This window comes from Fringilla coelebs (genome assembly GCF_963513975.1).
Source record: "Fringilla coelebs genome assembly, chromosome: 10".
NCBI lineage: Eukaryota > Metazoa > Chordata > Aves > Passeriformes > Fringillidae > Fringilla > Fringilla coelebs.
The window spans coordinates 8,807,821-8,831,547 of record NC_140036.1 but is presented as its reverse complement, the minus strand read 5'-3'; the positions used below and the strand labels follow the sequence as shown (position 1 = coordinate 8,831,547).

Below are 23,727 nucleotides of genomic sequence, written 5' to 3'. Positions count from 1 at the left end.
AGTGGAGACGCTAATCTTTATATTATTTTCATAAATTAACCATCATCCTTTATAGAATTTGATTCTTTTTTATTATTACTGTTTTTGTTATAGCTATATACATTCTTACAAAACCTCATCCTAGTCAGATTTGTGAGTATACCTAGCTTTTTCTAATGTCATTGTCCTGATGCTTAAATGATAGCAAAGCAGTATTTTTAGTAATTGCCCAAACCATGATGTAAGAGAAATGGATTGTGTCCTGACAGAAATTAGCAAAAATAATGATTGCTCATCTCAGAAAGGGGTTGTAAAAACTCAGTTTTCCTATTCTTAATATTAAAGTGGCCTGACCCAGTAGTAGCTATTAATCAAATACATGCATTTTCTGTCTGCTAGAGACTTTATTAATAGCCTTCCTTTTTTCAGAGTTAAGTTGGGAGAGAGGAATAGGAAAGGAGAGACAAACTTTTGGAGCATTTCTTTGGGTAGCAGTAAGAGACTCAGGGTCTGCTTAGCGTTCCCAGTCAAATCTGTACGATGGATTTTGGACTGTGCAATCTTAAAAATGCTGATCTGAGCATCAGTGTTGGTTTTTAAATGTAGGTACATAAAAAATGGGTAGTTGAGGAGCTTGATCCTTCCTATGGACAGAGATTATATTGGGAGACAGAATTTAAACAAACATGGAAATGTAAAAAATATTTTCTTCTCTCCCTCTTCATTTTTGGGGGGGAAGTGGTGTATGGGTGAGATTATAATGAAACATAAAGTTTTGAAATACTGCTCAAGTGGAAAGAAAGTGAATTTGGGGAAGGTAGAGGGAGGGATGTCTACAGAAGTTTTATGTAAAATATTGCAGTACTAATCCATAAAGATTTTGATTGTAACTCTTTTTGTTTTGGCTCTATATTTGCTGCTCTTTATCTAATGATGCTATTTTAGGAAATTTCACTGAATATTGAATATCTTTTGCCTAAAAGGAGTGGTAGGAAGATGCATGGAGGGGAGGGGGAAGTTAAATTATTTTTCTTAAAAGATCAGAAAGAGATGGAAGGGTTTGAGTAGGTAAGTAAGACCTCTTGCAAATAGTGCTATGCATTTAGTCAGGGCTTGGAGACTCCTCTGCACACAGAGTAAAAAGTGGGAAGGCTGTAGATCTGCTATGGCATGCTTTAGTCATAAATGCTGTGCTTATACTCTTAAGCCAAACAGAACTTCCAGTGTAAATGAAATTTTGGAAAATGGGACTGATTTTGAATTTTGAAGGGTATACATAATTTCTTTCTATTAAGAAAAAAGATACGTTTTGTCATATTTCCACTGTAGAGAAGCAATCAGTCTCTTGTTTTTTTGAATAGCACTGATGCAGTGAATTCACAATGTTATTGCTGTTCATGCCCTTGCTGCAGGACCGAGTGTATGTGCAGCAGAACAACGTGGAGAATGTCTACAACTTGGGCCTGATCATTTTTCGAGATCAGGTCGTACGTTATGGCTGCATCAGGGATCACCTGAGGCAAACCCTGCTGGATATGATTGCAAGAGAGAGGAAAGGAGAAGTTGTAGACAGGTAAGATGTTTGTAAGTGGAGTCTTTTGTTGTAAATAATAGCTGTCAGTTTTTAAAGAGTGACTCAAGAACATATACAAATAATTCATTATTTAAGATCGCATTTGTGACTAAAATTTCTTCAATTCTGGAGTAACATCTCTTTGTGTATTATATTTTAGCATAATGGTAAGCAGGGAAGCTTGTTAATATAATTTTCAATATTTACCTTGCTACTCTGCCTGCATTTCTGTGACTAAGATTGCCCAACATGCAATTCAGGAAAAGAAAAAGACTCCCCAGCTACAGCTGTATATTGTCCCCTACTGCCAGAAAGTGGAATCTTTTTCCAGATGCAGTTCTTTTGTTTTCATTAACTTGCTGATACATTTGAATTTTGGTGGCATTTATTTTGTGTTCAGCTGGGGGTTTTTTTCATTTTTTTAAGATTTTTGTGTGGTTGGTTTTTTTTAAACAGCCAGCCATCCAAAAACCTCAAACTTTGCATAGCAACTTCTACATGTGCAGTTGTTTTGAAGTTGCAGTTGCTCAGTTCTGACCTATGTGTGCAGTTTTCTTTGAAGTATTATTTTGGGTTATATTTCTTATGTATTAATATATATTCTTCATAATTTTATGACTTAGTAGAACTTGAGTCATTTGTCCCTGTCATTGCATTTAAAATACTTAATAAACATTGTCAGCTCTTTAGTTTTGAACAAGACCAAACAACTTTGCTTGTGTAGTGTTCCTGAAAATGCCATGTGCCAAACAGATTAGAATGGACTTTCTATTGCTACATTTTATTCAAGTTAATATTGTGTTATGAGTTGCTATTCTGCTGTGTACTCTGTCTTACAACCTCATAGATTTCTCAAGTTGTTAACAACTTACTTTTTGGCAGAGGCGCAATAAGAAATGCTTGCCAGATGTTAATGATTCTAGGTCTTGAAGGAAGGTCAGTCTATGAAGAAGACTTCGAGGCTCCATTTTTGGAGATGTCTGCAGAATTTTTTCAGGTACAGCAATATTCTAATACCAAATTTGGAATGCTGTTATAACTCTCAGATCTCTGAACTCTCAGATTTGGTGGTACTTTACATACTTGTTGCTTTTTTGATGAATATGTCCATCTCCATTAAATAAGATAAAAATAATCACTAACTTTGCAGGAAAAAGTAACACAGATTTTACAGAATTAGCCCAAGCTGAATGTAGTTTGGAGCTATGGGTGCCAATGACATGTACAGTAATCATCATGCTAATCTTGTGCCTGCTTTAGATTATTTCATGTAACTCAGTCCACATCTGCTTTGCCCCACAGTCTTTTTGAAATGACAGTGCCATGAAAGGTTCAGACTGTTTCAGGCTTGGAAACCTGTCAAACTGCCTTTGAGGAAACTTTGATACCTTCATAGTTTCCACATTTGTGAGGCTCTTTTTGTAATAAAATAAACCAAATCAAGGAACTGAGCATGTCCCAGTGGCTCCCCAGCTGTTGATCAGACATCAAATAATACATTCCAAATATTTTCCGAGGGGCTTTTTTTTGTGTGAGATACTTGGAGAAGGAAAGCCAGTTAAGTGCTTGTTGAATGTAATCATGATCATCTATTGCTGGAAATTGATAGAAATTTTAAAATTATGTTAAAAATATCTAGATAAGGTAATTTGTGAGTCTCCCATTTCTTATGCAGGATCAATTGTCATATGCTCTGATCTACTAACTTCCTTGAAAAGCAAAAGCATATGTTGCACAGCCCTTTAAATGTCAGTGTTCTGTTTTTCATTGGTGTTTCATCTTCATTACTTCATTTAAATTAATTATTTTTCTTAATTTTATATAAGTTCTATTACTTAGCTTTGCCTGAAAAATAAGACATCTTTTCTCCAAAGACTCTGCTGACCAGTATGAATAAAAACAATTTGACATATAATAATGAGCTCAGCATTGTCACTAATGAGACAAAGAAGAACTACCATAAACTGGTATTAGGAAGGAATTTTTGATCCTTCCCTTTCCCCATCTTTGTTTTCTTTGAGCCTGTGGCTAAAAATGTAGTTGGTAACTGGAAACTAAGTTGGCTTGGGTTGTTTTAGTATGAAAAATACATTGTTTATATTGCATGTACCTCCTTATGTAACACATTTGGTGTAATAGAACCTTTATTTTGTGTTAAATGTGTGAATCTTGGATATGTTGGACATGCTGTGTTTGATTTGATCTTGCTTATAAATGCTGATGTGACATGTTTTATTTTTATCCTTTACAAAAAAGTCTGAAGTATTAATTTGTCTTAATCACAGATGGAAAGTCAGAAATTTTTAGCTGAAAACAGTGCTTCTGTATATATAAAGAAAGTAGAAGCTAGAATTAATGAAGAAATAGAGCGGGTGATGCACTGTCTGGATAAATCAACAGAGGAACCCATTGTGAAAGTTGTTGAGAGGGAGCTTATTTCCAAGCATATGAAAACTATAGTGGAAATGGAGAACTCTGGGCTAGTTCATATGCTGAAGAATGGGAAGACAGAAGGTAAGACTACATCATTTGTGAGACACAAATGCTTCTGCTACTGCTTATTGTTTTTAAACATGGGATAAGTCAAGCTTAACATCTGTGTTTCTGTGTAATCCAGGAAACATTTAGTAACTGCTTCACAAACATCTGAGAATATTCAGTGACTATTAGATGGCTCTTTAAACACAGCCCATACACTAAACTTGTTTTTGTTTAGTACCAGATACAGGTAGTTTTTTGGTAAACCAAGTATCTCATATGAAAAGTACAAATCTATTGTAGTGGTTTTTGTCAGCAGTTGACCATGAGCTATTTTATTTTATTATTTCCATTCTTCTAATATGTATTTGTGAAAATGCATCACATTTTTTTGGTCCACAGGCAGTTATTTAAAAAGTACTTGTGTAAAAGACTTAAACAGAAGCATTGCAGGACCAATTCTTGGGGAGAGGGAGTTGTTGCAGAAAGGAGTTGGCTGTTTTTTAAGGATAAGAAACAGCTTATTGAAGTGGTTGAAACAGAAGGGCTTGGCTTGATTTGCTTTTCCCTAATAGAGGTTAATGTGGGACAGAGTGACTGAATCAAAGTTATTATGGAAATAGAACCTAAGTTTCTAAAGCAGTATAACGAAGAGAGGGATTGTAGTATCTATATTTAGAAATCAGTGCTCACTCTAAAGCCATGAGAAACAGGGAGCAGCCTTGCTGCTCTGATTAATGGCCTTTGTTCATTAAAGCAGCTTTACAATTACTAGGTGATGCTCAGAGCACAAAGTGAGCACATTTCCTTGCTGTAAAAAAAGAATTACTCTGTTTAAAAAGAAAGGGATAATACTATACTTAACACTTTCTTCTTTAATATCCAGTTTAGATAACCTTCAGGCTGAGGGTGCAAGGATATTGAAGTGCATTCATAAAATACAGCTATTTGTTTAACTTTTATCAGCCTTGGTTTGATTCAATTAACTAGTAGAGTGGAAATGCTGCTTTGTGAAGATGAGATTTTTCACAAAGGTACAAGGATGGATTGTTCTTTTGGAAAGCAATGTTTAGCCTAAGCCACTTCTCATTATTTTAGGTGGATGAAACATAGTAGTGTAAAAGTGTGTGACTGGCTTTAAGACAAATATAAATTAAACTCTGAAGTTATTACCAGTTTTTGCTTTTAATACAGAAACAAACATCTCGTTAGTGCTGTCTTATTTGGTTTAACTTGCTTTCAAAAAAAAAAAAAGTTGGAAGCAGTGCTTGATTTTGGGAATGATCATCTTGGAAGCTACTTTCTTAAATACTCCTGGAATGCATAATCTTGCTGAAGGTCTAATAGGTTCACTATCCTTTAGAATTAGCATCATCTTTTGCTGGCCTGGAGGTCAGCAATGACAGGTTCCCTGCTACAGACAACCTAGAATAATTGAATACAGTCTTTGCTTTTCATTTTGGTGCTGCTGCAGTCAGCATCTTGTCAGGGCTCAAGGAAAGAGGAGATCAGAAGAATCTGGTGCCTGAGCTGTTACAGAATGCTTTCTGTGGCTCAAGAGGCTGAACTTCAACTGTCAGCTTTAGCTCTGAGATGAATGAGTTACAGAAGTGTAACACACAGAGCTGTCCTGCATAATCTCTCATTCTTCCTTGCAGACCTTGCTTGCATGTACAAGTTGTTCAGCCGTGTGCCAAATGGTCTGAAGACAATGTGTGAGTGCATGAGCTCATACCTGAGAGAGCAAGGCAAAGCACTGGTTTCTGAAGAGGGAGAAGGAAAGAATCCAGTTGACTACATTCAGGTAGTTAAATACTTTAACTTCCTTTTCTTTCCTACATTCCCCACATTAGCAGTTCACCACATTCACAATTTATAAGGTATACCTTAGTATTGATTCAAAAGGGGTTGTTATTAATAAGCTAAATTTATAAATGTTTTTTAATGTAAGTTCTCTGAATCTTCAGACATGTTTAGAACTTTTACTGAAATTGGTTGGAAAGCACATACTAAGCTTTTGTGTTTTTAGTACTTGCTTTTAATAAACAACTTACTCAGCCTAATTATCTAACTGCTGGAAACTTCTTGGATTTCCCTAAATGCTGAGCCTCCAGAGTGAGTTGTATGTCTGCTGACAAATAGCTTTATAGTGTCCACTTTGTTTAATTTTATGTAACATTAGCGATCAGTGTTTATTGAGGCAAAAATCACATGGCAATATTTCATGGCAAGCTTAGCTGTGACTGAGAGGTGAATGTGTTTATCAGTCATAACAAATTACTCATTCCATTCTCTGTCTCCATAAGAAACAGAACAGTTCTGCATGTTAAAAGATGTGAGTGTTCTTTCTTGTTCTCTTTCACTAAGTGATGTGTACCATTAATTTATCAAGATCACAAAATATGCTTCAGAATTATTTGTCATCTTTTCCATTGTCTCTGAGAAGATGGTTTGAAATTTGATATAAAACCTTTAGAGTTTATTGAACCTTAAAGCTGTGTTTCTATAGCTGGAAGATGTTTTATATTTCTTGTGAAAGTGTGTATTCATTAAACATTACGTTTTTTTAAAATGTGTGGTTCAAGTCCTTGTGTCTGTTCTTCATGAGAAACATTTAATGTATGTCTGTCAATCTCTGCTGTTTTGTGTGAAGACAATAACTGTGATAGAACTGGTTACTCTTTGAAGAAGCCATTTGAGTATAAAAACATTTTTGATTGGATTATTAATTTTCTGGCAATGCTGAAGCAAACTTCTTACCAGGCTTGCACAATAATCACCTCTTCAAGGCCTGGTAAAAAAAAAGGGAGGATGCCCTTGAAAAATTATTAGCTTTAATGATTAAGGACTCTTACATTTGTGGTGGTGTGATTTAGAAGAAAAAAAAAAACGGGGAGGGGGAATGTGTGCAAATTATGTGGAAAATAAGGGTATGGATTACTTTGAAGTAATTTTAGCTCCTGATGGGCCTAAAGAGGTATCGTAAAAAATTTAACTGAGAAAAACAGATCTAACAACTTAATTATAAAGATAGTATCAAGGTTTCCTGTCACAAAGGTGGAAGGAAAATGAGGCTGAGGAAGACTTGCCCATGTGCTTTGGCAGAGCTCAGCCCCTCAGTGTGGCCTCCAGCATCTCATGAGGATGTCCTGGGGTGGGGATTGACATTCAGACTGAAAAACCCCCAGAAAGGTTTATCCACCACTTCCACTGAGGGGATGGAAGCAGAGAGGAATATCTATGAATTGAGAAACCACCTTGCTCTTTTCATCTCAGCCATGTTCATGTCAATCTGTCAAGGACAGTAGCACTAAGGAGACAGACAGGGAAGCTGCATTAAACCATCAAGAAAAAATATCTATTATAGCTCAGCTCTGCTTCCATGACGTGACATCACCCTGAGCATGATTGGTGAGATGCTTGCAACAGCATTGCCAGGGGATTAGATTTAAAACTTTGTATAATAATTTGAGGGGATGTTGAAATGCTTTTGTAATTCAAGGTACTAACAGTTTCTCCTGTTTAACACCAGGTTGTTCAGATGGTGTACTCCTGGAGAGGAGACATGAGCTAACCTTGGTAAACAGAGAGATAGTGGGATTTACTTTGAATTTAAAATTTCTAATACGCATTAATTAGCCTGTCTAAAGATCATTCCTTTAAGTGAGATGGTGAGTTCCTAAGAAATATTACTACTTCTTTGAGTAATTCTTGAATGGCTTCTTTAAGTAACCGCATATGAATAATTTCATAAGAACCTGAAGACGTAAATATCACTTAACTTAAAGAGTTTTTGCAGGCAGTGATTGTCCCTGACAAATCTAACTCTCAGGTGAAATTTTCTCCCCCTGCCTGCCAAATGCTGTCTCAGTTAAAACCTGTGTGTATCATATTTACTTGGCAAGGTGCTCAGGTGATTTTAAGATGCTTCCCCCTTCTATACTCAGTTGCTTTAGCCTCGGGTGGAGATCTAAAAATGATGCTGAGGGTCCAATGGTTTAGTTCAGAGGAGGTGGTTCAGTTCGGGACCCTGATGCATGTATCTAATTTTCATATGCTCCCAGTGACTCCTAATGATCAGCAAGAAACACACGACTGAATAATGCAGAACATGTCCCTGGATTAAATTAGAGGGAAACAAACACTGACAAGTTTAGGCCTGCTGTTGCAGTGTGTTTTCTCCTCAAACTTGTTCAGTAGCTCTAGGGATGCACTTAATTGGTGCTCAGCCTCAGCTTTCCCACATGCTGTGTTTATGATACTGACTTTGTCTATGTTGTTTGGAATAGAAAAGGCTTAATGAGTGCAACAAATACCTCCCTTAAGTTGTTGATTCAAAAATACACAAAGTCAACCTGTTTAACATAGGTGTTTAAAAAGCTTTCTTAATCTGAGAAGTGTATTATAACAAACTGCACCAGTGTTTGATACTAATATTTTAGCCAAGTTTATGTGAAAATTGCTTCTATGAGAGATTCATGGCAGTAATAGAAATTTAAAAAGGCAAATGACTTTTCAGATACTTTCTAAAAATTATGAACAGAGAGCATGGCAGAACCTCTAACTGTAGATCTGGTCTTCTCTATGGCCTCAACTATTATTATTGTTTCCCAGCCTACAACTTCACATCAATGAAAATGGTTTTGCTTTCTTCTCATTTTTGACAGGGTTTGCTGGACTTGAAGAGTAGGTTTGATCGCTTCCTCCAAGAATCTTTCAATAACGACCGGCTCTTCAAGCAGACGATCGCGGGTGACTTCGAGTACTTCCTCAACCTCAACTCCAGGTCTCCAGAGTACCTCTCATTATTTATTGATGATAAGCTGAAAAAGGGAGTCAAGGGGGTAAGTATAAATCAGCTCAAAATATCATGCTTTTTGCTCTATAAACTTGGATGGAATTAAACTAAGCTACTTTTCTAAGAATTATTTTTATATTAAGAGAAATTACAATTTTACCTTCAAAAATGTGTATATAATATGTCTGAGCTCATAATAGTTTGGATCTAAACTAACAGAAAAATCAGGCATAACAAGATCTGTGTGGCTTGTCACCTACCTCTGAAGCAGCATACCTGAACTACTTACAGCAGATACTGTCTCAAAAAACAATTAAGTTCTGGTAGATTCTGCAGGTCTCTTTTGAAACTTTACATATAATTTCCTAAAGTGTATTTATAGTTTGGCAGCTATTCTCATTCTCTAATAATTTCTTGTGAAAATCAATTTGGTTAGAGAAAAGGGTTTGTCTTTGCTGCCTTTTACTGTTCACTGTTTTACATACCAGAGAACTATTACCGTATCTGTCTTCTAGTTCTGAGTACATCTGTTGCCTTCAGTCTTAGCTTCTTTCATGACATTTTCTGAGGTACAGAATCTAGAACTGGACGGGATGGTTCAGCTGAGGCTTCAGTTACTTTGAATAAAACTTAGTATTAGAGCATACAACTTGTGCTTTGGGGATCAAACAGTAAATTCTGTTTTCTTATAAAACAAATAATTGTTTTATTTGTGTGGCACTAGACAGGCTTTGCAAATGATGTCTTAACAGTTAAAAACTTTGATTCCAAATGAACTTTTCTACTCCTAATACTGATTTCCCTCATCCTGTTTTAAACTTACCCAGGAACTTTTGCTGTATTTATCAAATTCTACCCATTAATTGTTTCCCTTTTCCCTTGCTCTTGCCTTTCCCTTCATTTTAGATCTATTTCTTACTCCACTTCATTGAGTTAGTGCACTGTTCTTTCGGCTGTCAATCATACATTGGATCAGTTTTGTTGGCTACTGTTAGACCATCTGCTGCTGTGAATTACTTGAAGTACTTAGGTTGTGTAAGACATTTATGCTGGAAGATTAAAACCAGCAAATTATTTCTTTTACAGCTAACAGAGCAAGAAGTAGAAACTATATTGGATAAGGCAATGGTTTTATTCAGGTTTATGCAAGAGAAAGATGTTTTTGAACGCTATTACAAGCAGCACTTGGCAAGAAGGCTTCTCACAAATAAGAGTGTTTCAGATGACTCTGAGAAAAATATGATCTCCAAATTAAAGGTAAGACAGTACTTGCATACTTTTTAGGGGTTTGTCTTTCTTTTTTGTTTTTCATAAATATAGTTTCTTCTGGTTTTACATGAGACATATAGATGATACTAATCTTGATGGCTGCTAAATACAGAGCTGATTTTGAAAGCCCCAAGAGAAACTACAAAAGGTTTTTCAAATATTTTCATGAAAATAAATGGAAGGAAGTACTGAAAAGCCCCTGTGATGAGAGTGCAATCTAGAAAACAATTTTTTTCTAAGTTTTTAAATAATAGGACAACTACAGTGACTGAATTTGAAGACTGTGTTTTGTCCTGGGTTTTCTGTTATTCATGGTACAATTTTGTTACGGCTCGTGTTATTGTTTTTTAGTTGTCTCCATCAGCAGACTGGTGATAATGCTCAATTCCTTTTTGATTAAGTGGTTTGAGAAAAAATAATCTTTGTATCATTCTCTAGAAACACATTTTTCTTAGCTGGGTAAACACTGATTAAATAGACCAAGAGATGGTGAAGAAGATAAAGCCTAAAGTTGAACAGACATTAAACAAAGTTCTATTGCAGCTTCTTCCCAAGTTGCATGATAATTTATTAGCGCACTTCTGAAGCAGAGGGATCCTAAAATCAAACTGCACTGATGCTTATTTTTGAACTTCATATTCTATCAGTGAGCCAAGCTTGGTTGTATCAGATTTCTCCAAATTTCTCAGTATTAATTCCTTCTCCATTACCTCTCCACCACTTTGAGCCTGGTGATTCAGAAAGCACAGGGTACAAATGCATTTGCAAGGTGAATCAGTGCACATGAAGTGCCCTCTTTTTTCACAGAGCTGCAGAGTGGTCAGGATGCTGAATCTAGCAGGCTTCCTTTCCCATGTATTCACAGTATGTGTTAGAAACAGGCACACAGACCTGTCTGTGCACATCTGTCCATGTGCAGGTGTTCCTGATTCTCACAAGGCCTAGGAATCTTGCTGGGTAATCTGCAGTCAGCCTTCAAAATAAAACGTTCCTAGGACAACAGGAGTTTCCTTGTGATATAAATAGGGTTCATTCCCCTTTCCAGAATTGTGCTAAAAGCAGGTAAAAGTGCATGTCTTGATTTGGTAAGCATTCACAGTTTTTTAATGTGATATAGAAGTCTTAAGACAAAAATACAATAATGAAGAAGAGAGAAGGAAAGCTGGTTAAGATCTGTGTAGGGTTTAGATCTTTATATAAGATAGGAATCTTTTCTGAGAGCTGAATGTAATGCAAATGGAAATTCCAGTAACCAAAAGTACAGAAATGTAATTTTGGGGATTTATAACTAAATTTAGTCTTGCAGTTTGCCTGTCAGAAGCTTTGTTATCATAGTGCTGGTACAACAAATTATTTTGTCTGTTTTTAGACTGAATGTGGATGTCAATTCACGTCGAAACTGGAAGGAATGTTCAGGGACATGAGCATCTCAAACACAACGATGGATGAGTTCAGGCAACACCTTCAGGCAACAGGGGTGAGTGCTGGGGTCTGTGTGCTTGACCTTTTGCTTCAGTACAAACCCTGCACGTGTGTCCACCCACACCAGTGGTTCTTCATTTGCTGGTAAATGCGTGTGTTGAGAAGGACTTGGTCAGCTTGTGCAGCTTGTTCCTTTTTTTACTGTGTGTCTTATTTTATAAACTGCATCAGCATTTGCTGAAATGCCAGACTCAGTTGGGACTTCCATCAAGAAGCTCAAGAAGTGCCAGTTCCATTCCATAAAATCTGTGTGTCCAAAGGGCTGGGCCGTGGCTGCACGGCTCGGCGGCACCGCCAGGGGGCGTGCCGTGCCCGCCCCCCGGCCCAGCTGTGCCTGCCCAGCTGTGCCCGCCCCCCTGCCCAGCTGTGCTCGCCCCTCCGGCTGCCAGCTGTGCCCAGCCCTCCTGCTGCCACTTGTGCCTGCCCCCCTCCCAGCCCCAGCTGTGCCATACTCCAGGGACCAGCTGCCAGCTCCCATGAGTATTTCCCTGCAAAGCCTCCCTTTCTTCAAGGTTTATTGTCAGTTGTGATGTGTGTTTTCTGCTAAGAGCAAGAAAAATGCTGCATGCTGCAGGTATTTGCAAATCACACCATGTCATGTTGAGCTTTCCTGACACAATTAATGCCTTTGCTAAAACTGCTATTTTATTGCAAATTTCAAAGTTTAGTTTTTGAAGTTTTCTTGCGATTTGTCAAATATTGATTTAGTTGTTTAATTAGAAAAATTACACTGTCTGGTAAAAGTAGGCGCCTCGAATATTTTAGGGAGACATCATTCTTTTTTGAGCTATCAGTTTACTTGCTCTGAAATATTTTTTTCCTGTACTGATGCTAGTACAGAAAAAGTACAGTAGCACTTAATCGTGTCTGATAAACAGCCAAGTAGTTCCCTGTGTGCAGGTAAGTAGGGTCAGTACATCCAACCTGTTTGAGTCAGTTTCAGAAGTCTGAAGCCAGGAATATTTTCATGGATATACTCTGTCCAGTGTCCCTGGTTGTGCAAGGTGATATGAAATCTTTGTTGTCTTGAAGCAGTTGGCTGAAATCCTCCTCATCAGCATTCTGTGACTCATCATGAGTAGGAGAACAGCATGTTCTCTAAGGGGATTCAGAAAAGGATGGAGAGGAAGTGGATAAAGGTGTTTTTGGACAGGCAGCTTTACTACTGGTTTGTTTGGCTTTTCTCCTTTGGAGGCTAGTCATGTTTTGCTTCTGGAATGCTTGAAATATAAATTTCAATTAAAATTTGTTGGAGCATTCCGTTTTCTTGGTAGCATGGCAGGCTTGGACATGTAGGGAAAGAGGGGGCTGTGCTTAAAGATTCATGTACTTTACGTGACAGTCTTAAAATAAGTGAGTTAATAAATGATATCTCTATCTTCTTTTTAGCTATATACAGCTAAGAAAATGAATTTAAAATGTTAACAGATGTTCTGTTAGGCTTTATTTGAAACTTCATCTTTCTCTTGGCAAGACACCAGCAGTTCGTGTGATGGTTTCCTTGTGGTCAGCCAAATCATGGCCTTTTAATGCAATTTCCAGAAGTACTATTTAGGAAGTACAGGAAGATTTGGGGGATTCTGGTACTGTTAAATTGCTGGTGATACTGTGTTTTATATGAAATAGTTTGTTCTGCTCCTTTTTAAACAGTTTCAGTACCTTGAATGTGTACAGTGCCTCCTAGAGGTGTCAGATATCTTCTTTTCTCACAATAATCCTACCTGCAATGTTTCCTTCTGGATCCTCTATCCTGAGATGTAGGCAGTGCCAAGGTCTGTGTAGATGATTGGTTTGCTCTCAGAAAGTGGAAAGCTCAGCACCAGGGGAAGTCCATGCTCATAGATTGAGAAATTTCTGTAACTGTGATCCTGGAACATTTCTTGGAGCTCTGTAAAGACTGGGTCACTTCAGGGTACTTTCCACTAGTTCGTACCATTTTCATGCTGAAAAGACATCTTGTAAAATAAAGTGCTGCCAAAACTTTTTTGTGTTACCAACTGCTTAGTGCTTATAACGTAGGATGGGGGACATTCTGAATTAGTGCTGTGTTCTGGTCTGGACCAAAAAAATTTGGGAAATTGTTGCCATCTCAAATTGTTGCCAGCTCAAATGTTTCAGTTCCAGATAAATATATTTTCTGTATCTTTCTGTCTGCACTGATGGCACACTGCACTTTCTGTCTGCACTTTCCCACACTTTGTCTGGAGGAAGAAAACTGCTGAAGCTTTAGGTTTATCAGAAGTTTCCTGAGCACAAGTTGGTTGGTGCACACAGGCATTCAGTACACACAAGACAAAAACTCTTCTGTAGTGCATGGAAATGCTACTCTGCTATTGAAGAGTAAAAGTTCAGGTGGCAGTTTTGACCTTTCAAAGCATAATGTGCTCTAGTTCTGTGTAGTGGATTTATATCAGTTGAATATTGTTTGCTTTGGGTTTTTTGTCCTTAATGTGTGTTCTTTGAAGGTATTGGTTCTACCTCCTAAAGCTAAATGTAGTCAGTTTTAAGCTTAATAATGCTCATCTTAGTTGGGATGCCTAATGAGGATTATGCATCTCTGGTAGCCAGACCTTTATCATCTACCAACACATCTTTATAGATCAGCACTTGGGCTGGGGAATGTTTCCTCACCAGTGCTGAATATTCAGAGTCATAGCTGTCCTTAGGGAAAGAGAGTAGGTGGGCTGTGCAAAAGTGAGTAACTGTTGGCATTGCAATGCAGAGATAACTCCCTATGGTTCAACATTAGATAGGCAGTATTTCCTCTCTACTTGCAGAGAGTACATTTAGAAAGAGTTCATTTGAAACTGACACATTTCATGCAACACAGCTTTCTTGCATGTCATCAAAAACCCTATTTACAAAGATTTGTTGTATGTATCACAAGTTCTGTTCATGATCACAGACAACTAGTTCTTGATTAAGAATTCCTTTTGTTCAATTCTGTATGCTCTTAAATGCCAGAGGGGAATAATGTAGAGGATTTTTGTTGTACCATCTACTGTGATAGTGATGAATCAATGTATTTGTCTGGTTTTGTAAAAAGAATGTTTACAGAGATGTCTGTTTCTTTTGTAGCTAGACAAAATTCTAAATATTTTACACTGATACAGAGAAAGTGGTGAAATATGACCTTGTTTTAAAATAGTGTATGTTTTCTTCCAATTACCCTCAGGTCTCACTAGGAGGTGTTGATCTCACAGTGCGTGTCCTCACAACAGGTTACTGGCCTACCCAGTCAGCCACACCAAAGTGCAACATCCCTCCAGCTCCCAGACATGCTTTTGAAATATTTAGAAGGTATGTATTACTACAGATTTTTAGTTAGAGGTTTAAGAAGAAACTTTCTAAACTTAGCTGTACAGATGTATTTTTTTTTACCTGCACAGATGTTTTTTTAACAGCGTTACTGTTAAAGTTATGCTGGCAAACTGTTCTTTTTCAGCTCATGTGAAAATTAGGGAATGCAATACTTGAATTACAATGCTTGAGGTTTTGGGAGATTTTAAATAAAATTCTGACAAAAGTTAATGTTTTGAAAAAGCAAAAATGTTTTAAGAATTTCCTCAATAGCTCCAAAAGGCTATGTAACTTTTAAAATGTATTTCCTCTTCAATACAAAATGTGAACTATGTATTGTTTTCATTTCAATTCTATTACAGATTTTATTTAGCCAAACACAGTGGGCGACAGCTGACACTCCAGCATCACATGGGTTCTGCAGATCTCAATGCCACTTTCTATGGGCCTGTTAAAAAGGTAGAGAATCAAGATTATATAAATATTGTATCTTTTGTTAAAAGTAAGCAAATGCATTCTTTTGTAACTTCAGAATTTTGGAAAATAGAGGCAAACCCACGGAAAATGTAAGAATAAGAAAAAGATGCTTTCCATCAGCCTTATAGTCTGATTCTTTCTGTGCAGTAGTTTTGCTTTCACATGTTTTCCCCTCTGCATTTAATTTGAATGCATCACTCAGCATCATCTTTTACTTGTAGAAAAGTAATAAATGTGATCTTGAAGGGACCACAATCATTGAGTGGTTTGGATTTTTTTGACTGTCAGTGAAAAGTGAAAAGAGACTTGTTACTTATTTTTGCTAAGCCAAGTTTAGCCTGCTTTTCATATGCAGAGTGCAATGTAGACAACATTTTTTCAAAACCAAGACTCTAGCAGAGTTTAGAGAAGTACAATGCTTAATTGCTATGTGTACAAGAAAGGAATTTTGTAGTGATTAGACCAATACTAAAATGCTAAGCTGGAACTAGCATGGCATGATGCTTGGGGGTGTAGGAGGGAATCCAAAATGAAAGCAAAATTCTTACAACAAAGTATTAATAATATTCACTTGTGAGGATGTTAAAATTGTGTTACTGTAGGATAAATATGTCGATAACTTTAAAGATAAGCTTAAGAAAACTTGAAGGGTGGATAAGTAATGGAACAGGGGCCTCAGAGATGGTGAAGTCTCCATCCTTAGCAATGGTCAGTGTTTGGTGGCTGTGGATGGCCTGGTCTGGGCTCTGTATGGAGCCCAATCTCCCTGGCATTGTAAGGCAGCTGCTGGAGGAGCATCCTGGCCATGCCCAAAGGTGTTTGCTTTTCTGTCACTTCTGTAGGCTGATCTCTTAGAGAAATGTTTCATCATGAAGCTTTGATCTTATCAGGATAAAACATTTTTCAGTGAAGAATAATCTAACAGTAGTTTTGGAATTTTAAAATAGGAAGATGGCTCAGAAGTCGGTGTGGGAGGTGCCCAAGTAACTGGCTCAAATACACGGAAGCACATATTGCAAGTCTCCACTTTCCAGATGACAATATTAATGCTATTTAACAACAGGGAAAAATACACTTTTGAGGTAAGTGTGTGGGTTTCTTACCTGATTCTAAATAAAACTGGTTTGGGCACTTTCTTGTCCTCTTGAGTTAGGCATTTGAAGATCAGGTGCCTCTCATTTTATCTGAGTATGGATCAGGCCAAGCAGATCATTAGCAATGCACCTGGGAAGCAGTTCTGGGGAGGAAATTATTTGGGAGCTGAAGGTTTCAGAAATGTTTGAGAATTGTGAGTGTGGTTGTTCCAGGCCATTGAGCTGTAGAAAAGCTGAAGTTGAAATGCAGCAGGTGGCTCCATTTCCTCATTTTGTCTTTGAGAAGCTGGATTTAAAGGCCAGAGGGTAGAGAAGGGTTTGTATCCTGGCTTCTTGAATACCTAAGTAAAATTGGCAGGCTGGACCATGCTTGGAGGATGAATCAAAGAACTTCCAGCCCTTCTCTGAGCTGATCAGCCAGAAAGGTCAGTGAAAAAGGGTCTGGATAGATTCCTAACAAGGAGACCAGAGCGGTGTTGCTGAGAAAGGTTGAAATGTCAGCTTGAGAGATGATGATGATGAAGAAGGCTTAAGGAGAGGAGGAGGATCATGTGCTTTGTTGTGTGAGCACTGTATTGTTAAGATAAATTGATAGTTTTGTTTTGGACATTATCTTCTGTTTGAGAGAGCATTGGCAGCCTTGAAAAGCAGTGTGGGTGCAGTTTGAAACAGTTGATTTCCAGGTTTTCTCATCTGCTTTTGACTGTGCTATGCATAGTAATCATCTGCCTTTTTGTTTGGATTGTGTTTTCAGCTTATTTTGGCATATTTCTAGCCTGTTAATAAAGAAAGTTCCTTTGAAATGGTCTCAGTAGTGATTAAGGAAGGCAGGATTTGATAAGGGACTCTTAATAAACTACTGATAATTTAGAACTTTATTTTAGAACACCAAGTCCTGTGTGTTATGAGATCCATTGCAGGAGTGTTACAGCTTTGAGTACTTTGCAGAATATTTGAGGGAGTGAAAACAAGGAGGGGAGCTTAACAGCTCTTTTTGCTTGAATCTGATTTTGAAACTGGGCTGGTAGCTACCTTTTTCCACCAAATTGCAAGCTTAATGATAGTAGATCCTTACCCATATATGAATAAATAACACTTGGGAGAGCAGTGAAAAATACAGTTTTTAATATATGGTCTAAATTATACATTATTTTACCAAGACCAGATGATAGAGAAATATGTCCATCTGCTTTTAGATTGTATGTTTTGTTTATTTCTGATTTGGGAGTTCTTAAGCTCTTGCTTTGTGTCCAACTTGAACTAAAACATTAAGGAGGCATATTTGTGTTGTTTGGTTTCTTTGGTGAAGTGTGTGGGAGTTGTCTTTAACCCCAGCCAGGAAAGCTTATGAAAACTTTAGAGGAGAATGAATTTTATTTTTGTTCATTGATTATTGGATACCCTGATGAAGTGCTGAGTGCTGGGCAACCATTCCTTCTCTGTTGTGTCAGATGAGTGCTTTCAGTGCAGCACAGCACGTGAGCTGTCTTGTGTGTGCTGCTGTATCCTAAAGCTGTCTGATACACAAAGTGTTTCTGCAGTTTCACAGCTCAACAGATTCATCTGAAGTTGCCTTCACAGCTGAACAGACTTTGCTGTTTTATTTTGCATTCAGTGTGATTATTAATTGCAAACTTGATAAGATCCTCATCATTATCCTAATAACCATTAGGCCATGTGATTGAGGGAAAAAATGGGATACTGATAATGCAAAAATTATTCATAAAATAGCATGGAAACTTAAAAGATCATTGCATAGAAAAATTTCTTCACAAAAAATGTATGCATTTATTGTATTCCTGCACAGCAACATTTTATTTATATATGCAAAATAGCTATTGGCCATATAGGTGTAGGTTGATGTTACTGAAGTGGAACAGGAAGAATCTTTATGCAGGCCTTCAAAGAATGCTAATTTTTTCTACAAATTCATTTTCTAATCAAGTCTTAGACTCAACATATTTTTTCAGTTGATTTACATTACAGCTCAGTATTTTTAGAGGTGACATGCTCACTTTTTGTAATGGCATCAGAAATAAGTTCTTTATGTTTAACAAACAAGAAATACAAATGTGACCATAGTAGAAGTTGTGGAATAATTCCACAAAAATGCAAAATTAGAACTGTAGATTACCTGTTCCCTCTTTTGCTGTCTGCTTTGGAAGGTACACAAGTTGCAGTCTGTAAATAAAACTAAAAATACTTATTTCAACAAAATGACAGTTCTTTTCCTTTGGTTTTTTTCTGCACATTTTCCTTCTAATAATCTGTGTTCTTGACAGAGTTCCATATCTGGAATGATCTCTTTTGTAGCCCTCAGAGCTCTCACTTGGTAATATTTTAGCACTGAGATTATGTAATCAGCACTACTCCTGAGCACAAATCTAATGTGTTTTTTAAAATAAGGCATTTTTGGAGATGAGGAAGAAGTATATATTTCTCACTGCTACATCAAATATCTACATAAAAATATGTTCAGGAAAACATTATACACAGGCTGAGGCTTAGAGAGCACAGAAACATCTGTTATTCCCATTTACATTCATAACTGCATTTTTTTTATTCAGCTTGACATTTTTGGCTCCTCCTGAGGCAGCATATTGCAGTGCAATTCTTTGTGGTCCTTACTTTAATGCTGGGTTATAAATTCTAAAAGTGAAACAGTTCAAGTGTGTTCATGCTACAGAGTGAAGTACAACAGCAAATAGTGGTTTATATAAGGATGGATAGCATGAAACCCCCTCAAATTCCCCTTTGCTCTTTGTTTCACTCCTGTTAAAAGCAGAGTGTGTGTATATATATATATATATATGGCCTTGTAGAACCGATGTTGTTTTAAAAGCATTAATTCTAATTGTTGATCAAAAATCAAAGTTTGGGAGCCTGAATGTCACTGGCATTGCATCATTAATAAGCTGGTAGTGAGGTGCTGTGCATGAGGTGCAGTCTAATTCCTGATAAAAGTCTGAGTCAAAGCCATTACATCCAAATAATTTTTATTGTATGTTGTCAGTGGTGCCTGATGACAGAAAAGTAGCTGTTTTTTCTGGGTTGATTTAAGAAATAACTTGAGTATACTCAAGAAATAACATTATTTGATATAATTTAGTTTGATTTTTCTGGTCACTCTTAAAAGACCTTTTAACAAGTTGTTTATAGTTCTTTACGGATCTTAGCATTTTGATCACTTGGAGTTGTTACTGCTGTTTTTAAGCCGAGGTCATCACATGGACTTGTGTGCCACGAGAATCAGGAATTTCTGGGGACAGTGTGGGGGCTTAATACTGCCCTTGGAACCAAAGTTGGGGAAGCTGAGAGAGGGATAGTTCTTGTGGACAGCTGCAAGTCTGCAAGGTCTGTTTTTTCTCTTTAGCTGCTACAAGTCCCTCAAGAGTCTGAATAGGAATGTGAAATCAGAAGTGTCTGCAGTTTCCTCAGGCTAGAAATAGGAAAAAAGAGATGAGAAGAAATGAACTTTTACTGAATAGAGCTCAGTAAACACATTAGCTCTGAGAGAGCAGCATAGTTGGCCTTCTCCTAGAGCATATTAAGGCATCATTCTGCATCCAGTGTAATTTATTTACTAGTTCATGACCACTGTTGACTTGCCTAACATCCATCTCTCTGCTGACTCTTGAGAGCACTGACAGAGGTACACGAGGTTATGTACGTTTTACAAACAGTCTTCTTCAAAGTGATGCACAAAGTTCATATATTTGCTGCTCTTTTTGTATTTCACCTGGAGAATTCCTAGCTAAAGGCATCTAGGCTGTAAATAAATTGTTGGAGCTATTCAGAAGGGAGGTATGATGATCTAGAGAATTTGTATGCTACAGTGGAACCAGACATTGTTTGCTCCATTTATAAAGATCTTTTTAACAGCGTGGCTGAACACAAAAGTATTTGTGCATGTCTTGGTGGGGAATGGTCATGAACATCACGGATGCTTTCTATCACTGAGTTAGTCAGAAGGTTTGGTTTCACCCTGTTCAACAAACCCTGGAAACAGTTAACAAATCCTTCAGCCCTCTCAGAAATTGCAGGGAAATGGAACAGCTGGTTATTCATTCTTCTCCCTCAGCTCATGGTGACTGTTCATGTGACTGAATTTGCTGACTGCTGACCCAGGTGGATCATTTTGCACAGTACCCACTAAGACCTTGCTGCTGAATGAGTTCTGACCTTTCCAGTGCCACAACTGTCACAGTATTACTTTTAAGTAATCCCTGATGTGTGCAACACACAATACTACTTCTGCCACAGCCATAAGCTAACTAAGTATTCTTCTTTAGGAAATTCAGCAAGAAACTGATATCCCTGAAAGAGAACTGGTTAGAGCCCTACAGTCCCTTGCATGTGGCAAACCAACACAACGTGTTCTCACAAAAGAGCCCAAGTCAAAAGAAATAGAAAATGGTCATATATTTACAGTGAATGATCAGTTCACATCTAAACTACACAGAGTCAAGATTCAGACGGGTAAGTCAGCTTTATATTCTACTCTCTTGCAGTCCCAAATCTGCCGTAAAACTTCAGATTATCTTTTGCAGGATTGATGTCCATAGAGGTAAAAGGAGAAATTTTTTTTTCCTTGGGGATTGCCTGCATCAAAATGAAAATTCAAATGCCAAGAACAGTGTGGAAGTCAGTTAAGCCTTTTACTTTACAAAATTTGTAATTATCTCTTACAGGAAATACTGAAAGAAAAATAAAGTTCAAATTAAATAATAAAATGAAAAATATGCTACTGATTGATTCAGAAATAGGAAAATTGCCTCATAAGTTGTTGTACTGCAGTGAAATGAGTGGGGTTTTTAGCCCATGATAAAACAAGCATTTTCAAGTACCAGGTAGCTTATAATGGTTTTGGACAGTGCTTTGGGTTTAACAAATAAGGGAAGCTGAGTGTATAATAACCACTTCATTAGCTTGTAGAAGTGCTGGTGCATGTGCCTGTAAGCAGATTTGAGTACTGTTCAAATTTTAACATAGTTGTAATTAAATAACAGTTTGTTATCTTGTCAGTTGCTATCAAAATATGCCAGAAAGTGTTAGTATGTTCTTGTGGCTGCTTTTCGTTTTAAAAAAAAAAATCAACTTTGAAAATGTCAAAACTCAGGAAAATATAACTTGATGTCTAGATGAAATAAATAGTGAAGCTAACACACAATGAAACGCATTTTAATTTTGCTAACATAATTTACATTCTCTATTTTCTTTAAGTTGCTGCCAAACAAGGAGAATCTGATCCAGAAAGGAAAGAAACAAGGCAGAAAGTAGATGATGACAGAAAACATGAGATAGAAGCTGCTATAGTTCGGATAATGAAATCTAGAAAGAAGATGCAACACAATGTGCTAGTAGCAGAGGTATGCTGGTACAGAGTTTTGCTTTTGCTATTATCTCATTAAAGTTACACAGCTCTTACTAACATGATTCTGAAAGGCTTTTGAGAGGTGCTGTATTTAAACACATTGTTTTTTCTCCCTATCTGAAGACATACCTAAATCCTTACCCTTCACTTTAGGATGTACTCATGAGTGTATCTAATTTTCCTTCCTACTTTTAGTGCTGTTATGATGTTAAATTGCTTGAAAAGCAAACCACTATGCTTTACATTATTTTTGGCTTTGATCTTTTTACCAACTGTTGGGTCCAGAGAGATTTGAGCTCTTAGCAGAGAAGCAGTCCTGCTGCTTTTCCCTGCTATGCTCACACAGCTCCAGGACATGACACATTTTGCACTCCTGAACTGCCTCAGAGCTATGAAACTGGGAGCATTCTCAGCTTGTGACCATGCCTCTGTGGAGCTTTGAATCATACCCCAACATGAGCAAGCAAGTGCAGGGACTGTCAGAAGTCTGCAGGCTGCTTTTTATTCTTTGTTGTTGTCACCATCTCTGTCTTCATACATTTTTCTGGTCGCTGTGTTCTGTTAGGGTACACCAAGATCTTCCTTGCGCTGTGATTTTACATTGTTGCCTTTTATTTTGTTTTAGGTAACTCAGCAGCTGAAGGCCCGATTCTTACCAAGTCCAGTTGTTATTAAAAAACGTATTGAAGGACTTATTGAGAGAGAATATTTGGCACGAACACCTGAGGATCGCAAAGTATACACTTACGTAGCATAAAATGCGTTCAGAAAATTTGATTTATTCTTGGACTATACTCTTCGCATGAACTGGGAAGTTCTTTTAAATCATTAATATTAAGACGACCATCTTCTCTATTAAATTACAGTACATGTTCTAGACCATTCAGATCAAGCCTTTTACTCCTTTTGAGAGTTTTTGACATGAATTAATTGAGCTTCAGGCTTTTCAACGTTATCCCTGTAGAGATCATCCTTACAATTCTTCGGGAAAATGTGAATGTGCCGCGTTTGTTTTCAATACTGTATGAAAACAGAGAAATAAAAATGACTTTAGAAAATACAGCTCATTTAAAAAAATAAATTTGTTGGAATTTCATTTCCCCAGATCTTCAGTGTTGATGTAAATGTGTTTCTGTAGTGTTGCTTAGCACTTCGCGCATTGTATAAGTTGGGTTTAAAAGAAACCACAAGTGGTAAGGCAAAATTCCCACTTACCTTGCTCTCCTTCAAATGTTTTTTTTTATCTAGACATGTTTAATTTAAATACTTGCTAATTTTTTGAAGACCCAAGAAGACAACTTGAGCATGCTTCACTCTTCCAGCTGCACTCACTGTTCCAACAACATGAATCAGGAACTTCTGGGGGCTCAGAAAAGACCGTAATAATTTTGGCTTTCCCTTCTGTAATTTGAGTTCTTCTAAATTAAACTCTATATTGATTAGGTTTTTTCTGGTTTCTTTATAGGAAAAAGGACAAGATTTTAGTGTGTATAAACTGTATAATAATTTTTGCTGTTGTACTCACTGCTGATGGTGGATTGTACAGGGCGATGTTTTTATTTCACTAAATGTAGACAAAATAAATTTAAAATAAATGGATTTAGTGTACACAAACAACTAATTCAAGTGTGTTAGAGTACAGGGTTGACAATCTTTTGGAACTAAATACTGTCCCCTGGGTATGTACTGGGATTATATTTTGTTAATAAACATCATAGATGGAGCTGTAGCCCCAGGGCTTCCCATCATAAATGCATATTTCAGGAGATTAAAGTGAAGCCAGCGTGCACTATTTGTTTTTAAAAATGCATTTTAAACATGCAATAAAAAATTGTTACTGTAATGAAATTTTTAGTTCTTACCCAGAAACTTTTTTTCTTCTTGACAGTATGCTGCAAAAATA

General features: G+C 37.1%; 1 protein-coding gene across 1 annotated transcript in view; it reads left to right on the top strand.

Annotated features, from left to right (window-relative positions):
- Window positions 1-23,423, top strand: part of CUL3 (cullin 3) — a 55,440-nt gene extending 32,017 nt beyond the window's left edge. Inside the window, exons 4-16 of the mRNA XM_084211933.1 lie at window positions 1,392-1,552; window positions 2,435-2,549; window positions 3,838-4,066; window positions 5,689-5,834; window positions 8,698-8,874; window positions 9,915-10,085; window positions 11,467-11,574; window positions 14,755-14,879; window positions 15,242-15,338; window positions 16,304-16,438; window positions 20,743-20,929; window positions 21,674-21,819; window positions 22,450-23,423. Coding sequence (XP_084068059.1) covers window positions 1,392-1,552; window positions 2,435-2,549; window positions 3,838-4,066; window positions 5,689-5,834; window positions 8,698-8,874; window positions 9,915-10,085; window positions 11,467-11,574; window positions 14,755-14,879; window positions 15,242-15,338; window positions 16,304-16,438; window positions 20,743-20,929; window positions 21,674-21,819; window positions 22,450-22,581 — 1,929 coding nt within the window. The 3' untranslated portion in view covers window positions 22,582-23,423. The remainder of the gene's footprint in view (window positions 1-1,391; window positions 1,553-2,434; window positions 2,550-3,837; window positions 4,067-5,688; window positions 5,835-8,697; window positions 8,875-9,914; window positions 10,086-11,466; window positions 11,575-14,754; window positions 14,880-15,241; window positions 15,339-16,303; window positions 16,439-20,742; window positions 20,930-21,673; window positions 21,820-22,449) is intronic.
- The last annotated feature ends 304 nt before the right edge of the window (window positions 23,424-23,727 follow it).